The sequence below is a fragment of the Oryx dammah genome, unplaced genomic scaffold, assembly GCF_014754425.2.
Source record: "Oryx dammah isolate SB20612 unplaced genomic scaffold, SCBI_Odam_1.1 HiC_scaffold_8, whole genome shotgun sequence".
NCBI lineage: Eukaryota > Metazoa > Chordata > Mammalia > Artiodactyla > Bovidae > Oryx > Oryx dammah.
The window spans coordinates 19,788,242-19,814,174 of NW_024070192.1; the positions used below are offsets into that span (position 1 = coordinate 19,788,242).

At 48.9% G+C, this 25,933-nt stretch overlaps 1 protein-coding gene and 1 long non-coding RNA gene across 6 annotated transcripts in view; one reads left to right on the forward strand and one right to left on the reverse strand.

Annotated features, from left to right (window-relative positions):
- Window positions 1-858: 858 nt before the first annotated feature.
- The window catches only part of ATP6V0A1 (ATPase H+ transporting V0 subunit a1), a 52,992-nt gene continuing 27,917 nt past the window's right edge, over window positions 859-25,933 (reverse strand). For 2 of the 5 annotated variants that reach the window (XM_040245248.1, XM_040245246.1), the window contains exons 11-22: window positions 24,815-24,965; window positions 23,790-23,929; window positions 22,830-22,987; window positions 22,288-22,378; window positions 19,773-19,891; window positions 18,763-18,979; window positions 18,287-18,394; window positions 13,603-13,710; window positions 12,625-12,642; window positions 8,364-8,481; window positions 7,905-8,076; window positions 859-2,405 (exon numbers count right to left, since the gene is read on the reverse strand). In XM_040245248.1, coding sequence (XP_040101182.1) covers window positions 2,312-2,405; window positions 7,905-8,076; window positions 8,364-8,481; window positions 12,625-12,642; window positions 13,603-13,710; window positions 18,287-18,394; window positions 18,763-18,979; window positions 19,773-19,891; window positions 22,288-22,378; window positions 22,830-22,987; window positions 23,790-23,929; window positions 24,815-24,965 — 1,494 coding nt within the window. In that variant the 3' untranslated portion in view covers window positions 859-2,311. Of the gene's footprint in view, window positions 2,406-7,904; window positions 8,077-8,363; window positions 8,482-12,624; window positions 12,643-13,602; window positions 13,711-17,393; window positions 17,469-18,286; window positions 18,395-18,762; window positions 18,980-19,772; window positions 19,892-22,287; window positions 22,379-22,829; window positions 22,988-23,789; window positions 23,930-24,814; window positions 24,966-25,933 lie in introns of all 5 variants that reach the window. The other 3 variants (XM_040245249.1, XM_040245247.1, XM_040245250.1) reach the window with 2 other exon arrangements.
- LOC120867151 lies at window positions 5,114-7,180 on the forward strand. Its single transcript, XR_005721815.1, has 2 exons — window positions 5,114-5,203; window positions 5,330-7,180. It is a non-coding gene; the product is annotated as an uncharacterized LOC120867151 (long non-coding RNA).

Consider the following 25,933-nt stretch of genomic DNA (forward strand, 5'->3'; position numbering starts at 1 on the left):
GGCTAAAAGAGCTCATTTACCTGAATGGTCCCTCTCAACTCTCTGAGGAGCGGATGCTGGGTGTTGTGCCCAGGTCTGTTCCAGGCCAGGTGGCTTGTCAGGGAGGAGACGGTTTGAGGAGCATGGCATGAACAGGGTGTTCCTGCTCCTCCTGGAGCAGCAGCAGTTGTCAACCTGGTGCTCACATTCCTGGGCAGCCCCTCCCCTGGAGGTTTGAGAAGGCAGGAATGGAGAGGACGGGCTGAGAAAGAATGTGGTCGCCTTACATGGCTGTGAGGAGGGAGAAGGCACCCGCCCTGCCCACTCTGCCAGCCGGGACAGCCTGTTGGCCCTTGGGCTGCCTGCCTCAGCACCTCGAATTCTCCAGCTGCCCTGAGGAACCAACCCCCTCCCCAACCCCACCCCGGCAGAGTTCCACCTACAGCAAGGCCAAAGGCAATCAGGGCTAAAAATAGCCAGGCAGCTGAGCCCTGGAGAGCATGCTCATAGCAGAGGGAGAGGAGGGTGGGCAGACACCCAGGCCCCTGCTCCGGCCCCTCCCGGGGCTGTTTGGGTGTGCGGTGCAGAAAAGGGGGTGGTGATGGGACCCCCAAGCCCCCTCCCCCACAGGGGTGGTATCTGCAAAGCTGCCTTGGCTCAGGGAGGGTGGGATCGGGGAGTGGGAAGGCCCCTGGGAAACTTGAGATAAGGTGAGAATTTCACAAACTGCTTGGCCAGGGCCACCGCAGCTGTGGCCTTGGATCACAGAAAAAGGCAGCAATGCTGGCGAAGGGAAGTGGAGGGGGTTAGATACTAGATGGACTCAAGAGGGTTGAGTGACACGGGAGCCGTGGGCACGCAGACGGGCAGCCTCCCTGATAGAGTCAAACACACTTTATTCAGCACAGGAATGTCTGAACAGAAGGACCTTGGCAGGATTCCTGATAAAGAACTCTGCTTCCAACCCCTCTGTCCACAGAGCAAAGGTCATCATGTAAACCACAGGGGCCAGACAGGAGGGGCTCTGCACACGGGCTGGGTCAGGTCACACTGGCTGGCGCGGGGTGAAGCTGGGGTGGGGCAGATAGCCTGGGGAGTCACTGAGCAGCTCCAAGCAGCTCCCTTAGACAAGTGTGTGTGTAGGGGGGCTGACCAATTTAGGGGGTCCTCTCGATCACTGAAGGTGTGCAGATCAATTTAGCTGAAGCAGCCAGGGCTGCCGTGCCAACACATGATTAAAAGGCCCCAAGATCCATCTCCTGCTGTGGGGGTGATGGGGAGGTAGTGCTCAGGGCCATGCTCTCACAGCCCCATGCACTGGCAGCCCTGCCAGCTGCCTCCAACCAGCAAATGGTAAATGCCATCGACCTTCCCACCCAGGACTTACTGGACGTGGGGTTGTCACGGAGGTAGGGAGGGGCACTGGTGGGCAGAGCAGGCAGAAACGCCTTGATGACTACAATTCTGAGACTCATAATTGGGGTTGGGCAAGGTCTCCCATCTGCACCAGGAAAGGGCATCAGTCTGGAACCTCTGTGCAGAGGGTGTGCTTGTGGCACGGTCCAAGCGTGGCCTGAGACTCAGCCAACCAAGGAAGCCAGTCAGGACCTCTGTCTTGGGCCCTCCCAGCTGTGCAGGTTATGCTGGGTACTAAAAGGGGAATCTGGGAGGGAGGGGGCGAAGGCGTGAGTTTAGGGTGCGCTTAGGAAGGTGGTGTGGGGTATCTACGGACACTCCAGGCTGCCAGGGAGAAGCCACGCTTGCTGGCGCAGCTGGGTTGAGCCGAATTCCTGATGAGCAAGCACTGAAGATCAGAGCGAGTGGGTGGAGGACAAAAACACCACCTCCCTGGACGCCTCGCTGCTAATCTAAGAGTGGGGAGTGTTAAAGAGCACCCCACCCCCAGCCAGGAGAGAGAATGGCAGGAGCAGGGGCTCAAAGTCTGGGTGTGGACAGCGGACAGCCCCCCTCTAAGTGCTCTTGGCTCTCGTGTAAATGCACAAACAGGTTCACCACCAGGGGGCAAAGAAAGAGTGAGACAGACTCCGGGAGGGCAGGGTGGGTGCCCAGGGTGAGTGGGTGTGAGTGACCGTCAGGGCGCGGCTTCTCTAAAATACCACTACACTACCACACACCAAGCTGCGGGTGGCGGGGGACCGGGGGAGCTGGGGGACCTGGATTGAGCTAAATGCCTCACAGGTGGCTGGGGGGAGGGGATGGGGATGACACAGGTGCCCTGATACCCAGGGATCACAACCAGCAGGCAAGGGGAGCACAGCTAACCACCGTGGCGGGGAGCAGAGGGCAGCCGGGCACACAGCCCCTTGGGGGCTCAGTCATCAAACTTCCCTTCCCGGATGTGCTCAAAGGAGAAAGGCAGGAACTTGAAGCCAGTCCCGCTGTAGAACTTGTTCTGGAACTCCACCCTGGAGAATGGGAAGAAGAGTGTCATTCCACAAAAACTTTGGGACTCTACAGAAAGATGCCCCAACCCCAAGTTCCTCAAGCCCCCTGCTGCCCACAAAGCCCAGACTTTAGCCTGCTTCCAGCCCGTGATGCCCAGGGCCTGCCCTCAGCAAGGGCACACCGCACCAATGCATTGATTTGGTCTCAGTTCCTGCTCTGTCCTGCTCAGCGGAAAATGTGTGTATGCCAAACTCTGCAGAAAGCTGGGTGCAAAAAGCCTTCAGCTGGCTGAGCCTCTAACTGTGATGGGGAAGAGTCCCCCAGCACCCACTCCTGGCAGGGCCTGGTGTGGACCTCCAACGGAAGTGTCCCACGTGGAGTGGTGTGAGCTCATGTGAAGAACCCTGGCAGGGACCACTGTTCTCTTGTTTGTATCTCTTCTCAGGGGAGGAAGGAGAAGCAAGGGTTGCGAGTGAACAGTGGAGGCTTTCGATTTAGGGGAGGAAATTCCCAGGAAAGGGGGAAGTTAGGAAGGGAAGTCTTCTCAAAGCAATGGCAAAAATATTCTCCAACTACAAAAACATCTGAGAAAGAATTCTTCTCTTGGGGACTGAAAGGAAAAACAGCTTTAGCTCCCTTCCCCGGCAGCTCAGCATCCATCCCTGATGGGTCTCCCTGGGCACTTCGAGCTCTGAGGGGGCAGGAAGGCGTCCACGCCTGGAAGCAGGGCCCGGCTGCAAGCTCACCCTGGACGGCTGCCCAGCGACCAAATAACCACCAAATATGGGCAGAAAAATGCATGATTCAGAGGATAAAAAAGCCAAGGAGAGCTGCCCTGAGGAATAGTTTCCACTCAATGCTGTGTGACCCTGGTGGCCTGGACCCCTGCAGCAGCAGGCCATGTGGGGCTGAGGCAGGCTGTGGGCAGCGGGCACCAAGACACTCTCCACCTTCCTGCCTCTCATTCAGCCTTCCGCCAGGGCATTCTCCCTCCAAGACAAAGCAGGAAATCAGTGAAAAGGAGGTGGGAAGGGGACTGTCCAGTGGTTGCAAGAGGTCTCCAATCCCCAGAGGCCCCTCAGCCCTGGGGAACTGGCTGAGGTCACCAACTGCAGAGGCACCAGCTCCATCCCCTGAGGAGAGGAGGGGGAACAGGGTTTTCTGTGTGACCACAAGAGGCAGCCCTTCTCCCCGGATCCCGCATTCCAGGGGCTGATCCCACATTCCAGGGGCTGTGCCAAGGTCCCCAGAGCCTCCTGACCCCTGGAGGAGTCTGGTCAGTGCCTCGGCCACGCCCCCTCAGAGAGCACAGGATCCAGGAGGGGGTGCTTCAAACTGACTCAGTTGCAGGACTCAGCCCCATGTCCCAACACCCCCATGATGAGGGTCCAGCTCCAGGTAGCTCCCCTGAGGAATGCGGTGGGGGTGGGGTTAGGTTTTGGCTTCTCCCGGCTCTGAGGACTGAATCTCCCTCGCTGGGTAGGCTGTGTGTGCACAGGCAACAACATTTCGTGTCATTCAACCATGTACAGCCAGACCGTGGGTAAGTCACCTTGGGGTCTGCGATGTATCTGACCTCTGGCTGACTCATCACACAAACAGTTCTGATCCAAACTGACTGAAGAGAGAAGCTGCAGATGTGTTCACAGGCCCAAGGGGTCAGAGGCAGAGGCCTCTTGCCATCATTCTGCCTGCTTCATGTATATCAGGGGACCCAGGCCTGGGAGGGGGGCACACACATTCTACCGTGTGAGCGGATGGGCAGTCCCTCTGACACACTACCTGATGCCCCTTTGCCCACTAGCTGCCACTTAAGGACTTAGGGTGGTGCCCACCGGGGACACTGTGGGTATTTCAAGGCCAATGTGGCTCCACTTCTTGGTCGTGCTTGCCCCAACCTCCCAGTACAAAGCTGGAAAGCAGTTTCCTTGCCAGTCTCTCCCCCACACCCCTTGGCCCCAGCCAGGAACTGTGTGCTTCCTGAGAAAGTACAGACATGAAGTTCTCTGTGCCGGGGCTGGCTGCCCTGTAAGTCCTTCCTCCTTGGGGGCGGGGGTAGGGGGGCTCTGCTTGGGACGCCTCCAGGGTCTTACCACACCCCAGGTCACTAAAATGCATTTCCAACTCAGCAGCTTCGAGGAGAGCCTCGGGCAGTTGGGTGGGGTTCTGTCACTCTGCCAGCTCCCACACCTGGCAAAGGCCACCTAGTGGCCCGGAAGGACTGACTGGGAGTCCCCGGAGAGAGCACCCCTGCTACGTGACAGAAATCTTGTTTTTTTGAGTGAACGAAGGGAGAAAGCCTGGGCCTCTTCCCTTCCCTGCTGGGGTGTGGCCGGAGGGAGGCGGTTTTAGAAAGACGGTCCTGTCCTGATCTGAGCAGTGCTGGGCCTGCAGCACACCGCCAGCCGATGACCCCCATGCGGGGCCACGAGGTCAGCCCGGGGGGCCACATTTCAGGGGTGTTCATTCTCCTGGGCAGCCACTCCCTCAGCCACCCGCGGTGTCTGGCTGTGGTGCCACTGTATTCCTTACAAAGTGGCTCCCAAATCTGCCCCTTTAGCCCCCCGTCCGTGAGTGTGCATGTGGAACCTGTTAGGCAGGAAGGGATGAGGTTCCTGCGAAGGCAGGTCACAGGGCAACAAGTTTTCTATTAACATCAATCCGGTGTCCACAGTTCAAACCACAAATCGCACCCCTGCCTTTGCCTTTTCTGAGGAAGAAAAGACCTTTCATTATGGTGGGCAAGAAGGCCACGCTGCACACAATCGGTGGGGGAAAAGACAGACAGATGCAACTCAGGAGGAGACAGAATTAGCAGGTAGGTGCATGAATTCACCTGCTGTTTTCACTTGTCCTTCACCTCCTCATGTCCCTACATGACCCTCAGTCTCAAGGTTTATCCTTATTATCAAGTCAGATGTTTTTCTTCTTGTTCCCACCGAAGAGACCCAGAACTGGTGTAATGGGGCAGTCCTTGCAGCAGAATCAAGAAAGCCCAGCTGAAGACCAGAGGTAAAGTGACAGGTATGAAGATGCCCAGGCTGGAAGCCAGGAAAACATCGAAGCAATGTCCCTGCAGCCATTTCCAGCGGGCCCAGCTGTTCCCACCCCTCACAGGACGGTCATAACTCAGAATGCCTGCAGTCCTGCTGGACTGAGATCCTTGGGGCACATCCACACTCAGCCAGAAGGGGGTGCACGAGCACCAGCTTCATTCACTCCTTTCTAGTGGCAGGGGAAAACAAAGGCCTCCAGGGATGCGATTCTCAAAGTTGCACAAAGGAATTTGCACTGCTGTTTTTTTTCTCTCCTATCCAAAATTTCCCCTACCAAACCACCACCACCCTGCAAGTATGATACAGTATTTGATGAGCTTATTCCTTGCAAACTACGTCTGGGAGGCATTCAAGTGGTCCCATGTGCCTCCCCTTGGGGTCTCTCTTCTAACAGACTGAAGCAGAGCGCTTACAGGGGCCACAGCCCTCTCTGCAGGGCAGCCCCATCTGCATTTGCTCTTAGGTTTGATGCACCAGGGCACGAGGACAGTCACTTGGTCTGTGCATTATTTCCTACTTAACTGCAGCAACCTTGTCACATGGACATTATCTTCTCCTTTCACAGGAGAGAAAGTGAGGTTCAGAGAGGCCAGTGCTGTCCTCAGGGGCGCCCCCAGCCAGTGCCAGCAGAGCTGGAATTTAAATTCGGGTCACCCGATTCTGAAGCCTGCTCACTAGCCACCCGTTACTTCCTCAGGCTCATTCATGAGGACTTTCACTCAAAGCCCACAGGTGAGTCTGAGGAAGAAGAATCCTTCTGGCAGCAAAGCATGACCTCCAGTGGCCACAGTTCACCCTGGACATCGGGCCCAGGCGGCCCCTCCCTGCTCCATGTGGGCCTGGCTCACTGCTCTGACAGGTCCGCCCCAGCTCCTTGACTGTGCCCCACTGACCTGGGGGTAGGTAATGGGCTCCCCACTCGGGCTGGAGTCCAGGTAGGTTGGTCACTGTTCCCTGGAGCCCAGCGCTCAAGAGACAGAGGAGTGAACAGGAAAGGAAGGAAGCCAAGAGGGTAAGACCAAGTGAGTCACCACAGGCTGGCAGCACTGGGTGGTGAGGAAGTGTGCTGGGGCGAGTGTGCGCTGATAAGCTGAGAGCGGGTAGTGCGCCAGCAGTCGGGCCACTCGGCTGGGCCAGACTCCTGGCTCCCAGTAAACAACAGCTGGGCGGGGAGGGGACGTGGGGGAGGAGAAAGCACGGTGTCCTGACGCCGATTCTCCTAAAGGAGCTTTTGAGGGAAGAGTCAGTCCCGGCCAGGGCTCCCCCTCCCACGCCTCACTTTTCCCTCTGTCATTTAGAACAACAAATGGCGGAATCTTTGAGCAGGCTCAGCTAAAAACAAGTCAGGTGAGAAAAAAACAAAGATAAGAGGAGTGGGGAAGAGGTTTCTCAGGTTCAGATTTTAAGTTTTCTTCAGGTTTTGAGAAGCAACGGAAAGAGTCTCAGCCCTCTCTCCTGACCCTGAGATCATGAACACTACAGATCATCTCGTCTAGGGAGCCCAAAGGGGAGGGGCAGTGAGTGTGTGAGCCCCTAAACTGGCACAACTGTGTGTGCACACTTCAGGTCTAAAGCTTCCAGAGCCGATGGACCCCAAAAGAGATGGAGAATCAGAACGTAAAGGGAGAAATGGAGATTCAAGGAGGCAGGGTTTGAGGTCAGGTGGCCAGATAAAGTATGGTACAGCCAGTTTTCAATGTAAACATGTCCCATGGACATCTGGGAAATACTAAAAAAAAGCTCATTGTTGATCTGAAATCCAAATTTAACTGAGGGCTCTGTAATTTTATTTGTTAAATCTGCCAACCTTACTCTGAAGTCGTGGAGTCACAGTCCAGACCAGACCCCAGCTCTCCACTCTGCAGGACTGAGCCACTTCCATCCACAGCCATTAAGGGCCACAGACAACATTTAAGAAAGAAAACAAACAAATCCCAAACCTGCCCTTCTGATGAGATGGCTTCAGTGTACTGAGCAACATGCTCTGGAATAGGAATCCCCCTACTCACACAGAGCTGCCGGGGTCCTACCTAAAGATACTGGCGCCATGACAGGATAAGGGGCAAGACAAGGGCAGAGTGTGCTCCAGCGCCTCCCTGGACTTAGAATCTACTCCACAGCTGCTTTCATTGCTCTGAAGACAGGAAAGAGTTAAATGCCAGTGCAAAACACCCCAAACAAACAAAGACCCCGGAAGATCTCTGAAGCCACAATCAGGACGCTGAAGGAGGAGGCTGAACACAGGAGCGCAACCTGACAGCATGCGACCGGGCCCTCCCTGGAGGCCGGGAAAGGGGCTGTACTGCTCAGAGGGCGCTCCTGGGGCTCACCGCCACGCACGTCCTTGGGCACGGCCATGTGCAGGCAGACACTTCCCAGCGTCTTCAGAGTTTGGACCAGCGTTAACACCGCCCTCTGTGCAGCTAAGGACACGTGCCCGCCCGAGCCCGCGCTGCCCCTCACCAGTGTAGCCGCAGCGCGTGGAGAAAGGCTGAGAGGCCCTCCATGACCAGGAGGATGGCCACGGTCAAGGTGGCGAAGGCGGCGAAGATGAAGAACAGCGCCAAGCCCCCGGCCAGGCTCTTCACCTTCAGGCCGATGTGGATCACCATGGTCCAAAGCACCTCGGACAACTCTGGGGATGGGGAGAGACAGGACATCGGTTCAGTCGGGCCGGGGGTGCTGCAGGCTATGCACCTCGCTCTCCATCTCCCCACCGCAGTATGCCCTGCTCCCTGGCTTCCTGCGACCTCAACAGCTAACCTGGCAAAAGCGTGGATCCTCCCGGTGGGATGTCACTCTCCTGTGATTCGGGAGTCCATAATTCCAGAGCCCTAAGGTAATCTCTATAAGCCCCCACTGTAGCGAGTGCCCAAGCAAGAGGAACAGACATGGCCTCTGACCTGAGAGAAATACACTCACGTGCATGAGCGAGGCTGAGGGCCCAGAGCCGCAGGTAGGAGGCGGTGTTGGAGATGCAGCCCAGGCAGTACTCGATGGTGTGGATGGCCTGGTGCACCATGGTGTCCCCAAAATCAAACTGTCAGGGGAGGAAACCAGACAGCAGAAATGAGGCGGGGAGGGGAGCGTGCAGGGGTCTGAGTGCTGGCATGAATGGCTACCTGGGTCCAAAGCCCCTGGTGCTGAATTCCTGGTGGGGACACTTCGGTGGGGCCACCCCTGGAAATCCTGCCTGCCTGGGCCCCTAGCTGGGCCCCGCCCTGTCCCTCAAAACACTACACTGTAATGAACTACATCTTAATGAGACTCTTCTCAACACATCTGCTTTTTCTCCCCACTAGGCTGTCAGCTCCGGAGTGGGGTGCACGTTGGGGTAAGAGCTGTCTGGCAGCTCTGTTCTGGCTTGACTTCCACCTTGTGGAGCCTGAGAGCAGAGCACCCTGCTCTCAAAGAGCCAGGAGGGCAGGAAGGGCTCTGCCCTGGGACGCATGTCAGGTGACAGGCCACCAGGCTGCAAACTTCCTGGAGGAGACTAAACCTCCGCAGCCCCTTATCTTCCCAACATGTGGGCAGCAGGGTCACTCCCTTCTACTTTAGAGACTTCTGAAAAGATCACACAGGGACATTTTGGCAAAGTTTTACAAATTCCTACTCGGGCAGGTGATGAAGGTTTTCCTCATGCTCCCTTTCTTCCGGTTTTCCTTTCAACATCAAAGATTATTTCCAGCATAAGCAGGAGGGGCTGTGGGGAACTTCCCGTTAGGCCTGCTCAGGGTCCAGCCCTAGGTGTGCTTCCGGGCCTCACTCTCCCAGGTGGCGCCACAGCCACTGAAGGCCAGGAGGCAGGCAGCCCCTCCCGACAGGGCCCAGACCAGACCCAGTGAGCAGAGGGCCGCTGCCCAAATCGGCCTTCCAAGCCTGCCTTGCCCGCAGGTCAGAGTCTGTTTTTCACCAGTTTCTTTCTAGATTCACATGACCCCCAAAAGATACCAGAAAGAACTACCTTGAGAAACGGCATGAGGGCAGAAGAGGAGGGCTGGGCTGGCTGGTGAAGCGCTAACAGCCCAGGCCTCACGAGCATGGCCAGTGGCGAGGGGGGCCAGGTCCAACTCGCCATCTCTAGCAATAGCCTCATTTTCCCTCACCCTTATCTATACCGAGAGTATTTCTGGGCTTTTCTTCTGAAATAGGCTCTTGCAAAGTCTTCTAGTTACCCTGAAAACTAGGGTAACCATAGTTACTCCAATCCTGACAATGTTGTTAAGAGCTTTTTGCCACCGCTGCTGGCTGTCGCCCCACAGTCCACACTGCAAGGAAGGACAGGGTCCCCATTTCCACAGAGTGCAAGGCTTTACTAAGAGCTCTGTGAAAGCAGTGACTGTGGGCTCCCTTACAGAGATGGAAGACAAAGCTTTCCTTCCAGGCGTTACCCTTGCTTTCTCCTCTCTTTCACTCCCAACTTCCTACTTTGTAACCTTGGGCAAGTTTTCATACCTGTATACTGAGGGGTGGGGCAGGGGAGATAGTAAGTTGGGTGAGAATTAAGTAAGAAACTAGCCAAGCAGTTGGGAGTCTGTCACTGCCCCATGTGAGTCAGCTACGACCGACTAGGAGCCACCGCAGACGCCCTGTCTAATTCTCTACCCGCCTCCTGGCCGCCCCACCATGCCTGTTCCTCACCTGCTGCACCCTCTTAGCTCCACGTGCCTCCCAGGCTCGTTCCCCTTAGCCCCCGGGCGCAAGGTCTAACAGACATCCTGTGACTGAGCCTCTGCAGCGTCTGTCACCACTGCCTTGCCCTCCTCCTCTCCTTGATACGCTCACTTCCTCTTGGTTTTTCTCTCCTGTAGCACTGCCACTCAGGCCTTCAGTGGCCACCCCGGGAGGAGCTCCCAATGGGCACCTCTACTTCCATGCTGCGGGTTTCCAACCAGCTGTCCATATCTCCTGCCACACCGCCCAAACTGAACTCACTGACTGCTCTCCTCTGACCCTCCAGACCTACCTCTACTCCTCACCCCATCTCTAACTGGGGGTCATAACCGGAGCCCCAGGCATCTGAACCTGGAAGTCGAGCTTGACTTCTCACTCACTCCCACTGCCTGCATTCACGAAGGCCCGAGGCCGCAGCTTTTCCTTCCTCCATCTCCTATTGCTCCCTTCCTTCCCAACTCCCACTGCCAATGCCCAACTTCCCTCCAGGCCTCCCAGGTCTTTCCTGACCCCTCTCAGGCTGTGCCCCTCCCCCACCCAATATACCCTCTGCCCTTCTCCCCTAGGGTATTCAGCAATGGTACACACTGGGTTACTTGGAGCTTCACTGCCCCCGATGCTCCTTCTTGCCTAATACTCTACTACGGCTGCTCTCTGCCAACCTCTAGCCTTACTTCTCACCAGTCCCTCAACTCCTGACTGCGCTCCAGCAAGTTGAAAACTTGTTTATCCCCAAAATGTGTCTTTATGGTAACTACAACATACTACGGGTCTGCATCCCCTCTGGCCCTCCCTCCCCAGAGGACTCTGGCTTGGCCAGGCCCACCTCAGCAATAGTGCCCTTGGGGAACCCTTTCTAGGGGTCCTCTTCCACACCCCCACCCGTGTGTTGTCAGGTGCCCCCTGTGCTCCCACAGCACCCTGGGCACACCTTGATCACAGCATCTGTCACCCAGACTGTCTCCTCAATTAGTCTGGGAGTTCCTTGAAGGCAAGGACTTGTTTTTTTTCTTCTCTCAGTTCCTGCAGCGCTAAACAGAGTACTTGGCACATGGAGGGTGAATGAACGAATGGGTTGGATGAATGTTGTCTGGTGAGATGACACAGTAGGGAGAGGTCCCACTGGCCCTTGCTGAATGGTTACAGCCTTCAGAGATTTCCCAGACAACTGAGGGGCTGGGCTCTGATTTGCAGCTGGACAGAGCGCCCCCAGAGAGAGTGTCTGCTGCCTCTACCGATGACGTATTTAGATCTCTGAGACAGTTATCTGAATGTCCTTGCTACTTATGATGCTATGGGAAACAATCTCTGAGGGAGTCTGGGGTGGGGCCAGAGACTGGGAAGGCTGAATTCCAGCCCATCTTGTTTGCATGTCCACTCCCCGGGGACAGGGCTGCATATAAGAACTGAGCTGGAGGCACTGGTGCTGGAGGCAGCCTTACTGGGAGAGGGCTGGGCTCCTCTCTGACACGGATGCACTCCCACCTGGCCATTCCAGGTGGCTCAGCCTGCAGCCATGCACAGAGGAGTGGTCCGGAGGAACAGAAGCTCCCAGATACCATCCAAGGAGCCTCTCCAGCCTTCAGGAAGACTGAGCACTGTCTGCTGTCACACAGAATAGCAAAGCCTTTCCCATTCCCATCCCACTGCCCACTTAGAGAGCACCAGGAAGCCAGAAAAGGGAAAGGGTCACAGGTCTGGGTATTTCAGAGAGAAATTTGGGGAAAAGATGCAAACAGTGCAGCAATGCCTATTAAAAACCCAATTCAAAATGTGTACACTGCTAAGCAAATTAGGGCCGAGCTAGAAGGCCTTCTAGTCTGGCTGTGGCCCGAACATTTAGCCAAGTTTCTTTCTACTGTTACTCTCTCTGTGTGGCTGGGATAATATGAACTCCTTGCATGCAGATGGACTGTTTTTTTCTGGGATGCATCCTAGAGGCAAAGCCTCCTTTTGAAAGCTGTCTGTCTTCCAACTGGGTCACGTGGAGGTAAAGGTGACCCCCAGCAAAGGTCCAGCATTCTCACTCCAAGCATCATCAAGCCGATGAGGGCAGCAGGAAGAGGTGGGCAGCATCTCAGGGAGGAAGGGTGAGCTTTCCCATAAGCACTCAGAGGAGCAAGGAGGAAATGGTTACCCCCAGGGCAGAGCGACTATACATAGCATCACAGAGAGGAAGGCAGAGGCCAACAGGGTTTAACTCCCAAGGGGAGTCACTTCAAGAATGCCAGTGCAGACATTACTTGCAGCTCCTTGTAAAGCCATTCTCAAGGCATTAGATCAGCAAAGTCAATGAAACAGAGACAGAGGTGACTGACATGAGACGCAGTTAATGGAGATGAGCTTTTTCATAACACAGATTCACAGACTGGTTAGAGATGGCCAGTGAGATGCAGGGTACACGGGTGTCACGTGGGGCCCCAGGATGCGGCAGGGACAGCAGAGTGATGACAAGGATGGGAAGAGAAGCCTCAGATAAACATGAAGCCAAAGCCAGCTGGTTTCTTACCACTTCGTCCTCGGTAGGCTTGAAAACACAAATTTACACTTAGTGGGAAGCCACACCACACACAAGGTCACGAGTCATAAGCACCAGGCTACTCATTGCTTCTTGTGGGGGAGGGGGACTGTGAATGTTAAATGTTCTAACATGTTAGAGACAGGCCTCCTCAGCACAAACGGAAAGCAAAATCAGCAGTGCTTGGAGTGCTGGTACTTATTTTGAAAAGGCATCCCAAGCCTTGCCATTTCTATTTAAAAAAAAGTCATACACACAGTAGACGCGGTCAGTCATACTGCACAGTTCAGTCCCCTGGGTCTCCAATTCCTATTCTTTATGCTTTAAAAAGAATATAGTGGATAGATGAGATTCAAAGTTCAGCTCAGAGGTTTTGTGGTACAAACGGTCAGGCAAGGAGACTGATCTAAAAAAAACTGAGCTTGTGTGGTGGTTTAAGGAAAAGTCTAACATGTTCAGACTTCACCCTCTCTTTAAAAAGTAGGCAAATAACCCCTTTAAAAGGCTCATGGAACATGTCTGCCACAAGAGCACATTAGTGGAACAGGACTTCAAAAACCCAGTGATTGAAGTTCACACAGGAACCAATCTGAGAAGGGGCAAGGGACGAAGGGGCCACCAAAAGTGGCCGGGTTTCTGCTGTCAGAGCTGGGGCACTGGGGCTGGCTCTGCCTCAGTCTGAGGAGAGTGGTCAGTAACTGATTCACGCACAGGGTTACTGCAGGCCTCGCGGAACTCAATAAGCCAGACAACAGAACAAAATGCTACAAGCTCAGCAGGCAAAACCTGGAGTTTAGAGCAGGGGCCACTGGAAAACAGCTGAGGGGCCCTAAGAGGTCCAGGAGGCAGGCGGATGCTCAGTGTTAGTATTTTCATCTTTCAAGGAGCAGACAGGAGTGAGGCCACTGAAGGACACAAGACTAGGGCTGACCCGATGGGAGGAGAGGAAGCCCACACCACTGATCTTACCTCCTCCGCGTCCTCTGAATGGGTGGAGAGCTGGTCATGCTGAATAATCTCAGCATCCTCCTCTGTCGGTCCGTTGCCCACCCTGATCCCACCAAAGTTGAGAGTTCCCTACACAGATGAACAGAAAGAGTAGAATTTGCCTGGGCTTTAATGTGACATTCTGTGATGTGGGGAAGGGCGATGGTTAGTACATACAAACCTCAGAAAAACATATATTCTAACAACAAAAACAAAACCCGCTGATGGAACAGCTAAGTAAAATCAAGCCACTGTTCCCACCCCAACCACCTCTGCCCAGGCCCAGCCTGAACTACATGTACCACCTCAGTCTGATCAGAGGCAACAAGCAGTTTCTGCTGCACCAAGAGACACCAACCTTGCCTCGGCCAATGCCAACTGAGAATCCTGCTTGCGTGCAAAGCTTAGTAGGAACAGACCCTCCTAACAAGCGTGACTATCTGTAAAGGCTTCAATGACCTAACTTTTTCTGGAACTAAAGATTACACTTTCTAAGAGGGAGGGGAGTCAGATGACATGGTGATTGCAACCTGGTCAGCTAAGATTTCAACAGGAGCCTGACAGTTTCACCAACCTCTCCCCCAAATGCACTGGGTTCTTGCCCAGGAACAAAGGACTTTCTAGGTCACACAGAACAGGGCAAAAAAAGCTTAATGTACATTAGCTTGCAGCTAGAGAATACTGAGTTAGGCTCCTGTCTTTCAGGGGAGGACTCTGAGTGCTAACACAACTTTTTCACAGGCATGCGGGCAGATGCTGACTAGGTGCCTGCTGCCTCTCACTCCACAGGCATGTTGAACAGGGTCCCCAGGACCAGAATTTCTAAGTCAGCCTGATCTGGAAAAGTTTGGGTTGAGGCAAGGGGATTCTTTGGGTACAAAAACCAGGCAGAACTGGGGTTAAGTGTGGCAGATACCAATTAGCGCTAACCTGCCACTAGAGTCAAAAGGAACCAAGGAAAGAGCTCTGAGACCTATTTCACGTGGCTGCCACCCAGGGAGCCAGACAAGGCAAGAGTTCAGACGGCTTTCCTGGAAAATGGCCTCCAAGCAGCACCACCACCAATAGGCTAGTGCTTTGGGACAGCCACCCCAAAGTCCCCACTCGTTGTTTCACCTCTGGTGTGCATCTTTGACCACAGCATATGACCACCGACCCTCCAGGTTTGGGCAGATTCTCTCTTTTCTTCTAGTAATGGTTCTCATGCGCTCGTCAGAGAACCGGTTATCAGAATCACCTTGAAAGCTGCATTTCATTAAATAGACAGTCTCAAATAACACCTCTAGAAATGGTAAATTTAATAGGTCTAGCGTGGGGCCTAGAAAATCTGTATCTTAAAAAATATTTCCCCAAGGACAAACTGTATGATCGTTTTGATTGTCTACCAAAATTGAAAAGGCGTGCCCCCTAAAATGCAAGCACCCTTTGAGACAGTAAGCCCACTGCTAGGAACATCTATGCCTGTGAAGTTTTATCAGGATACCAGGACAAGGATGTTGTATTATTTGGAACAGCAAAGAATTGGCAGCAACCACCAGAGCCATCTATAAGGGGATGGTGACATAACTTTAGCACATCCAACAGACAGTCCTATGGACTGCTGGGCAACTCCAAGGGTACTGTGATGAAACAATAAGTCAAGGGGCAGAAGAGTGCTGCAATTTAAAACCCAATTGCTAATGTGTTTTAAATATATATACCTGTACATACGTATATATGTATTTCTATCAATAGATGACAGCCATATGCTGATATTGGCAGAAAAAAATTGAAAGGCAAAATTCCCCACTTGCTAACAATAGCCTGGAGGAGGAGGCAGGGGAAGCTTCACTGTCAGTACTGTTTGCAGCCCTAACCAAGGGCACCTATTGCTTTTAGTTTTTCGTGGCAGAAGGGGGTGACACATACTGCCACGAGGGGTCATGGCATTATGGGCAATCTCTATGTCTTCCTCCACTTCTCTGTTCTGTTCTAACACCTAAGAAACAAGTTCAAAGTTCAGCAGGTGATTCTGATGTGTAGTCAGATCTGGGAACTGCCTCGGGCACCTCCAGGTTGTGTAACTATTACACTTGATGACCCCCAAGAGGTGGACTGAACATATAACACAAGTGTACACTCTGCAGCACCTTCTGCACCACACTGGTGACAGGACAGGACTCCTGAGCATCCTGGGGTGGGTCCTTGGGTGCCTGGGTTGAGGAAGCAGGCTTTAGGGCCTAAAGCATAAAGTCGTTTCTGAAGTTTTCCCCAACCAGCAGATGAAGTGAGGGGGCAGCCAGGTTAAAGCTCCCAGCCAGACATAATAGGTGTCCCTTCAGAACAGAGGAAGTGTAAGTTACAGGAAGGGAGATGAGACACACACAACAGCAGGAAGAAAAGAAAAAATTAAAACTATGATACACTGCTTACAGACAACCAAGAGGACAGGGGACAGAACAAAATCAGATCTGTGTTCATATCTTCAGCTCCTGGGGTCAAGAATCTAGGGCCCTCATAATGGAATGATCATCCTGATGCAGTCAGAAATAGATGTTTGGCTAAAGAACCAGTGGGCTAAGGAGTCCTTCCGAATGAGCAGGTTTCCCGACTGGAGACTTTTAACTTGGACAGTATCACAGAAGAGGATGCTAGATTTAAAAGCATCGAGACTGTTGCAGCAGAAGCACACTTTAAACTAAGACTAGAAGAAAGAAGAGCACACAGGAAGAATGCCAATACATGGACAGTAGGTGCTTTAGGGTATTTTTTCCCCTCGGTAAAAGAGAATAAGTCCCCATTTGAAAACAATTTTAAGCAGCCACATTTAAATATCTTCTGATTCAAGATATCAGCCTTTTTAGACTAGTTCTAGAAGAATAGTTAGTTTTTGGAGTTAAAAGGATCAGGAACACCTAATGAAGTAAACAGTCACCATCTAAATAGTTCATTTATTTAAAAGAGTATGATGCCACTAGAATACAATAGAACATGAAGAACCGCTACCGGTGAGATTTCAAAAATATTACAGATTCATTATTACCTAGAATATATTGGGCTAATTTGGCATTAGTACATTATAAGATTTTGGTTAAGAGATGTTTTAAGGACAAATAATGAAACGCTTAAGGTTCAGAGGCTGTCACTGAATCATGAGTTAGCACTGGAAGAAGGAAAGACTGAAACAGAAGATGACTTTGTTATTACACCAAGCGGAAAGTACACGAGACACATGGCAGGGATGAGGTCCCAATGAACAGCTGAGGATGTGAGGGCTTCCGAGGCTCTCACAGAAAAGGAGACGAGTACAAGCCTCCACTGGAAAGAGAGTAAGTCACAGCTCACGTGGACCAAATGTCCAACCATCACTTTGAAGCAGATCTTGAAAGTGGAGGGAAATCAGTTCAAGAATCACAGGGATATTCTCAATCCGTGATGAAAAAAATCATCCAACACAGGGTCACAAAATACACACACGACAAGGGGTGAGTCCAAGAGCTGCCCTCTTGGATTAAGATGATGGGCTTGGAGAGGGTATGACCAACGCCCTGCGTTCACAGACATGACTGTACTTACACACTGAAAGGAGACTTAGTGGACCAGTGGTCAAGATGACACTAGAATCTGTTCCTCAGAGGTGGAGGTTTTTTCTGTCATCATCTCAGTGAGTAACAAGGACAAAATTCCCAAGAGCACACATGGCCCATGCTCTCAACATTTAGAAAGAATTCTGCTGCACTGTTTGGCACCTCTTTAAACAATATGTGATGGTTCATTGGTTTTAATTCACTCACTGTTGCAGCCGCTGCTGCCTCTAGTCCCTGTTGGCTCGGGGTTGGGCTGACTGGGGCCTCCACAGGTTGCCCTTCCTGATAGTGAATGGGAGAAAAGAGGAAGGGAGAAGGAAACAAGAGAGGGAGGGAGTGAAAGGGGAGACAAATGGAGGCCACATGGAAGGATGGAGATGGTCAGAAAAGGGAGAAGGACGGTCTGATAACTCAGCTCCTCTCCAACAGGAGTAACAATCTAACAGCCGTATGAGAGTCATGCAATACGATCTTTTAGGCTTTACCAGGCAATGTAATAAGTAAGCATTACTGCAGTGCCAGAAACGGATATTTGGCAACTTAAGTGTGTGTGTGCATAATTCAGATGCACACATACATAAAGTAAGCACAAGTATGTATGCTGCTTTTTTAAAAAGAAAAATGTCGATGAGCTTTAAACCAAATCCTTCCCTACACCGGATGTTTTGGCTGGTGAAAGTATCATGGTCTCATTTTAAAAGAAAATGTCTTGGTGTCAGCCCTGTGGTTGCCCAGGCAAACCACATGAGTGGGTTCACCGTCTGCAGCTCCGGCAGCCTTGCTTCGGCTATTGCTGCAGCAAGACGGGCCCAGACCTGGATTCTGCTGAGCACAGCATAAGCAAAGCTCCATCAGGAAAGGTGAAAACTATGACTGGTTCTTGACACCTGGGCTACTCAAAGCTGAGTATCTGGCTGTATGAACAGCAATTACATGTTTGTTTTTTTCTTTTCAGCTGGTCCAGGGCTCATGCTGGGATACAACACAAGTGCATTTTAAGAGAATACAGGTTATGCACAACTCATTACATCCAATGAGGAATTGCACTGATTAAAAAAAAAAAAAAATCTGGTAACTTTCAGCAATAGAAATATACCCACCAAATGCTTCCTCCTCAAATACTGACGGCGAAGAACCAGTGGTTTAAACAGTAGCATCCAAGGGACACACAGCAGTGCAACCACTACCAGGAAACACTGAATTCCTTTCTGCAAAGTAAGGAGGAAAATGCACATTGTATTAGTCAAACGTGCAGTTGCCAACTCTAGCATAGATTTCCCCTAAAATAGTTCTTTCTTACTGATCTAAGAATAAAAAACATAATCAGTTTCTCAAAATAACTAGATGTTGCAGCAAAGCCCAGGCTTGTCCCATAGGATGGGAGTTATAAATTCCACTCTGCCTGGATACAGAAAATTACAGTTGACTCTCCCAAAGAATGAGACTGGGTTGAATTTAGATCTGAATGTGTGTGGACCAAAAAGAAGTTTTAAAGGCTTTTTTCAGGTCACAGAAACATCTGGCTTCCTGACCTAGGATAACAACCTGAGAAAAGTCCACCTCTAGATTGACGCACCTGTCCAGAATACAGCATTGAATTACCAGAGTCCCCATAGGAAAAGAGGAACATATTTATGAAATGGATCAGAAGGCTTGGTGCTTTCTCCGATGTCTTAGCATTATAGGCCGTCCACTTGTAAAATATAAGGATAACCAAGTAACCAAACAAAGAGGTCATGAAGATTATTTCCGGAATAAATCCAAAGTAGATATTCAGGGGCTTCTTGAAGTAGCTAAAAAGTAAGACAGAAAAAAATGTTAACAGTGAACAGACCCAGGGTCATACCAAATGAACTGCTCTCCCTAGACGTTCTACCTAACTTTCCATCAATTCTGTGTTTAAGAATTGAACACTTTAGGAAGCAACAGCCAGAAGCACTAGAGGCAACAGAGACAGGCAGGATCAACAATGACTTCCAAACTTTTGAGCCTTGAACAGCTCCAATACCATCCCCGTCAATCCCTCGTGAGAAAGGGATGGGAAAATCAAGTACCTTCTGAGACTACAATTCACAAGTTTATGTGAGTTACACATCATGGGAAAAAAACCTAACTTCCACTTTGATGAAAATTACACAAGGTGTTGTTTTTTTTTAACAAAGATCTTGAGAACGATTGAATGTTGTCTGCTCGGGGGCTCAGTCATGTCCGACTTTTTACAGCCACATGGACTGTGGCCTGCCAGGCTCCTCTGCCCATAGGATTTTCCAGGCAAGAATACTGGAGTGGGGTGCCATTTCCTACTTTAGAGGATCTTCCTGACCCAGGGATCAAGCCCATGTCTCTTGTGTCTTCTGCACTGGCAGGCAGATTCTTTACCACTAGCGCCACCTGGGAAACTCATATATTGTTAAGGGACTAATATTAATAAGCAAGCTTCATTTGAAGAAGTGAGATTTTTTTAAAGGCACTTCAATACAGAACAGTGCTCTGAGTTATTATTTCCTCCTAAAGGTGTTATGACTTCTTCAGGCAAAAGCACTGTCTGAACTGTGTGAATTCTTAGGACAAAACAGAGCAACTCACGTGTGGTTGAAAAGGCTCAGGCTGACTCCAAACAACATGTGGATGATACCAAGGATGACAGACATCTTCATCTTAAAGGAGTTGAGGAAGGTCAGTTTATTGGTAGCAATGTTCCAAATCTATCACAGCCCAAGAAGACAGAAGGCATTACAAATAGTTCTCAAATGGAAAAAAGATTTACCTACTGTAGAAAAAGTTTTTAATTGTAGAAATTCTAAACATACACACAAGCAGGGAGAATAACATAACACTCCTATGTACCTATGGCCCAGCTGCAATGATTAATTATTGACTTCTCGTCAATCTTGCTTCATCATTAATTATCTCACCTATGCCCCACCTCCATATTATTTTGAAGCAAAATCCAGATATCATATCCTTTTACCTGTACATATTACATTTCAGCATGGATCTCTAAAAGGTAAGAGCTCATTTTTAAAACATGACCACAAAGGACTTCTCTGGTGGTCCAATGGCTAAGACTCTGTGCTCCCAAGGCAGGAAGCCTGGGTTCAATCCCTGGTCAGAGAACCAGATCCTGCCTGCTGCAACTAAAGATCCTGAATGCCACAACTAAAAGAACCTGCTTGCTGCAACAAAGATTGAAGACCCCACGTGCTGCAGCTAAGACCTGGTGCAGTAAAAAAAAAAAAAATCACCACAGTACTGTCATAACACCCCAGAGTATTAACAATGATTTCTGTAATACCATGGAATCATTAATATTCAGATTTTCCTGATTGCATCCGTATTTTTAAAAATAATTCATTTATTCAAAGTAGAGTCCAATAAGTCACTGTATCACGCGACTGCTGATACAGTTTTTAAGTCTCTATAGCTTCTCCCTGGAGCTCTTTTTTATTCATTACAAAATATTTGTTGAAGAAATTGGGGACATTTATCTTGTAGATGCTGGCTGAAACCCAGTGATGCTGTCCTTCCATTATTTTTAAATATTAATTGCCTTCAGTTTTGTTGCTTAAGGCCTGGACGCCTGTAAAATTTTCCTGACAGTTCTGTCTCCACTTTGGCCATCAGAGTATGTTTCCTAAGTAATGACTCTGAGGCAGCCATGTCCCTGTGCCAAAACCTCCAAGAATCCCCCTGTCACCTGTGAGACCAAAAGCAAACTCTGTAACCTGTTAGGCCAGATCTTCCACCATCTAGCCCAGCATCTTTTTTTCTGAACTAGCCTCTTCATGAAGAGTTCATCCTCAGTGACCTCTAACCTGAAAACTTCTGGCTGGTTCTCTCTGCAGCCCCAGTCTGGCCTGAGGTTCTGCAACTCCAACTGCCTGATGGACATTTATACCCGGATGACCCACAGGCACTTTAAACTCAGTACCTACCCTGTAAGCATCAAATGTCTGCAACAACAACAACAACAACAAAACCTCTGTAACTACAGAACACTACAGAAATGCGAGATAGTATTATTATCAGATTCCAGCTGTTTGAGGGCAGGAGCTATGTCTTAGAATGATGTGTTTCACCAGCAGCTGCTACACGTTATAGACAATAGGGATTCAGTAAACATCTGTTAAATGCACATATGAAATGTTATGAAATATCTCCAAGTATCAGTTTCCTTATCTGTATAGCACAGACAGCAGTCTCTACCTGATAGAATTGTTTGGAGATAAATAAGATATGCTGAGGGTTCAGTACAGTACCTGGTCCATAGTAAGCACTTCAGTAACATTAGCTTCTATAACAATTAAAATAATTAACTTTTTATCTCCCTACCTCTATGCTTTTGCACATACTTCTCTTCATCTCTAACAATCTGCAATATTTTTCAAAGGCCAGATTAATTCCTTTATTTTTTTAATAAGAAACCTCAATCTTTCTGGCAATGATCTGCTTTTCCTCTGGAATTCTGTAATCCTTACCATCTAATGCTTAAATTTCTCCCTACCTCCTCTGTTTAAGCACATAACGCAAAAGATTTGATCCTACTTTACTTGCTTACACATTTGAAAAAAATAAAACTCTGGGACAAGTTTTTTAAGTATGTAAATATAAGAATGGTAATCTAAAATCCATAAAGAGCTATTTTTGCTTTATTAAAACATCTGCTAAAAATAAAAATGAAACTAAGTTAAACAGAAATAAACTGGGAAGGAGTCTTGAAAAATCAATCTTCCCAGAGTCAGTATTATTAGCCATCTCTAAAGTCAGTCATGCAGGAAAAACAACATGGCTCCCAAGGCATCTGGGTCTCTTGTGGCTTTAAAGTACTCTGGACAGATACACTGAGGTTTTCTAAAAATATGTTACCTAAAACTCCAAAAAAACTATTTATCTTCATCTTCATTCTTTCACTTCTGGGTTTCAGTTAAAAATTTTGGTGTTAGAGACTTCTCTGGCAGTGCAGTGGTTAAGACTCTGCACTTCCAATGCAGGGGGTGCAGGTACAATCCTTTGTTGGGGAACCAAAATTCCAAAAGCCATGTGACATGGCCAATTAAAAAAACAACTTCATGTCAGACACATAGGAAAGAAGTGCTCTTACTGGATCGATGCCAAAAGGATATGGTCCACCAAAAACTCCAGTGACGGCTGGGTTCAGCTGGAGGACGGGGTTCCCCCGAAGTGTCTCTTCCCTACCATGTTAGGAGAAAACCACATTTATTTTTTTATCAAGAGAGGGAATCACTGGGATCCAGAAACTGATCCCCAGAGAAACTACTATAAGCTACCTTGTCTTTTCAATAACAGAGGAGGGATTAGTATTAGAGAGTGAGAAGGGATCATAGATAACAAAGAGAAAGATTAAACATATATATAAGACCAGGTAGGGAAATTGGGAGACCTGCTTTTAACTTACAAAAAGAATCAATGCACCTAATTTACAGTTTCAGTTCCTTGCTACTACCAAACAAATCACAAAGCATTTCCCAGGCCGGAGCATAGATAAGAGGAGACACTACACTCTTTTGGAACAGAAACAGTGTCAAACACTTCCTAAAGAAGTGCTGGTTTACCACTTATCTGGAAATCCAGAGCTGGACATGAAAGGAATAAGCTTTGACTTTCAGCTTCTTGGCAACTTACGTCCAGTTGTATATATCGAACATCGGCCGTACGCTCCAGGATGACCCAAAGATATTAAGAGACTTGGAAAAGCAGTCATTATAGATGAGGCCAGTGTAGATGGAGAACACGCCCATCAAGAGAATGATGTACCGGCCGCTGAATACAGTGCTGAACATCTGGGAGCCAGAAGAAAGAGGCCAATGAAACATAATCCCTGCAGCTCAAGTTGTGACAATGTCATTCAGAATATACTAGCCCCTTCCTCTCTCGCCACTTTTACCCCATTCTGGGTCAGAGAGCTTGAAGTAAAGACCAAAATACAATGCTAACAAGAAATGTACTTTCACAGCACACGGCCTCTTTAGTGTTGAAATGAACATAGCTCCTCTAGTCTCTAAAATTTCTCTTATGGATCAAAGACTTCCAGATCATAATTTTCATAATGGATGCTTGAGAAATTATCAAGTTTCAGACCAACGCAGATGTAACCTAGACATTAGTTCATTCTTGAATTAACTAGTGTTAACTGTGTGGTTACCACTGGGGCGAGCCAAGGGGAGAGGGACAGATAGAGGCAGATGACTCAAGAGGTACAAACCACTATGTATAAAATAAATAAGCTATAAGGATATATTGTACAGCACACAGAATATAGCCAACATTTTATAATAATTATAAGTGGAGTGTAATCTATAAAATTTTGGAATCACTATGATGTACACCTGAAACTAATGTAAGATTATAAATCAATAATACCTCAACAAATAAGTAAAAAGAAAATATATTTCCATCAATCATGGAGAAAAGACTGAATTATCCCTCTGTATGTACAAAATTATTATAAATCTGTTGCCCCACGGAGAGACAAAAACAGCATGCAGCCAAAGATTATAGGAGAAAAATATTAGAAATATGTCAAGAAAATAATACTACTATCTTATGGTTCAGAGTTTCTATCAAAAACAGACAAAATATCACCTCATTCTCATTCTTCTGGGAGAGGATCCGGCTCTCTCTTAACACCATCCATACAGCAAAAAGGGTCATCAAAATGCCATGGCCAAGGTCACCAAACATCACAGCAAACAGGAAAGGGAAAGTGATGATGGTGTATGGAGCTATAAAGAGACCAAAGAGAGAAAAAGACCAATTCCAGAAAACCGCAGCTCCCAACACATCACATCCCTCTCCATAATCTAAGATCAGTATAAAAGGGACTCATTCCCAAGCTGCTGGTCAGAGGGACTCCCAGGAAATAATGTCCACAGCAGAATATGCACAGACTCACAAAGCTACCACCAGCATTTTCAACAAAGAATCACACAGGAAATGAAGGTTTTGTCTCTAGACTTGGCACCAGGGGGGTTTGTCTCTTGATTCCTTCTCTCTCACCCCTGGGATGCTGCTCCTGGGACAGGTCAACTTTTCTCCCCTGTGCACTGCAACCAGCTGAATAAAGCCACCAGGTTAAGTGGGAGAAAGTTCAGAATCTGGAGCAGAGCAGGTCCTGCAGAAGACTCCCACTGAACATGAATTACCTGACTCTCGATTTCACCACTAACTCTCTGAACAGAGGAGAAATCTGCCTTGTGCTTAAAATGGTCAACAATTGCTATATTTTCTCTATCTAACCTGGAACCAGGAAGCTATTCTAAAATGTCAATGACCTTGGGAAAAATTTTTACTTAAAGCAGTTCCAGCAAATGGTATGTGAGTGAAAGCCAGGTACTATATAGCCGTGAGGACAGAGGAACCCCATCTATGGAGCTCATGCCTATAAAATTCCTATAAAATCGCCTGCTAAAAGAGTTCCACCTGGCAATAAACCTCACTCCTTACATCCAGATAGGCACCTCGTCACAGGAATTCTACAAGAGCTGAGGCCTGAACAGCATCTTCAGTCTTGAGCCAATGCAATTGTTCAATTGCATTCAAAGTGAAGCATTAAAAGAAATAACAAACAGAATAAAATCTCCAGAGGGAAAAGATTCAAGCTTTTTTACCTGGATTTATCTCTCGGTAAGTTCCAATTCCATAAGCATCCACTATGTTCTGAAAGCCATATGTGAACTTGTTGGTCTTGTTATAGGTGGGGGGAGTCTGGTTTGTCTGCATCCTGTTCAGAATGGAGGGCACAGTGGAACCACTGTGCTCCTGGGAAACATCAAGCACAAATCAGAATCAGGTCACCCTTCTGATCATGGTGGTGGATTCACAGGCATATATATTTGTCAAAACTCATTGAATAGTACACATAAAATATGTGTATTTTCTTTCAGGTAAACTATATCTCAATCTTTCCAGACTTTGAGCCCACTAGAACTAGCTATAAAATTTATGATGACACGTGTAAACAAAGTCTTGGGAAGAATATCCTTACCGTGAAACAAAAAAATTAAGTCTAAAATGTATAAACAAAGAAAACGTCGTACTTTCTTCCCTGAAGATATCCTTATCTGTCTACAAGTGTCATTGTTCTCTCCTGCTTTTATGAAGAAAGCAAAGTTATTTTCTGACTTTTCCCTCTTTACCACCTAGTCTTAATTCTCAGTCTAGCAGACCATGCCTGGTCAAAGTGGCTGGCTCATCACCAGATCCAAAGATCTTTTCTCTTACATGCAAGCCCCTGACCCTGGAGAGCTTCCTCTTCTGTTTACCAGCCATGCCTTTCCTGTCTCTGCTGGTTCCTTCTCTCCTGCCTGTAACACTGAAGGCCCCCAAGGTTCTATTATTAACTCCTTATTTTCTTTCTTGGAGGTCTCATTCCCTTCCAACCTCATATATCCCATTTTTTTCATTTTGTTTTTGAGTAAAGCAGGCTTTTACTGTTCACAAGGTTATTTGTGATGTGCAAAAATCTTCCCATGCATTCTCACATTCAATCTGGGCTGCCACAGCAAGACAGAAAGCTCGAGGACATATTTTTCTCGCATCTGTATGTAGTGGAAACCTTAGCAGAGAGTAACTACTCCAGGCCTGTCAAATAGAGGCATTTTCCCCTTTCTTTTGAGAACGATCTCATCATCTGTTTTACATTTCCACATGGATTTCTGTCCAACCCCTCAATGTGACTGAAACTGAACTTAGCAGCTTTCTCCAATCAATAAGTTTCTCTTACTGAA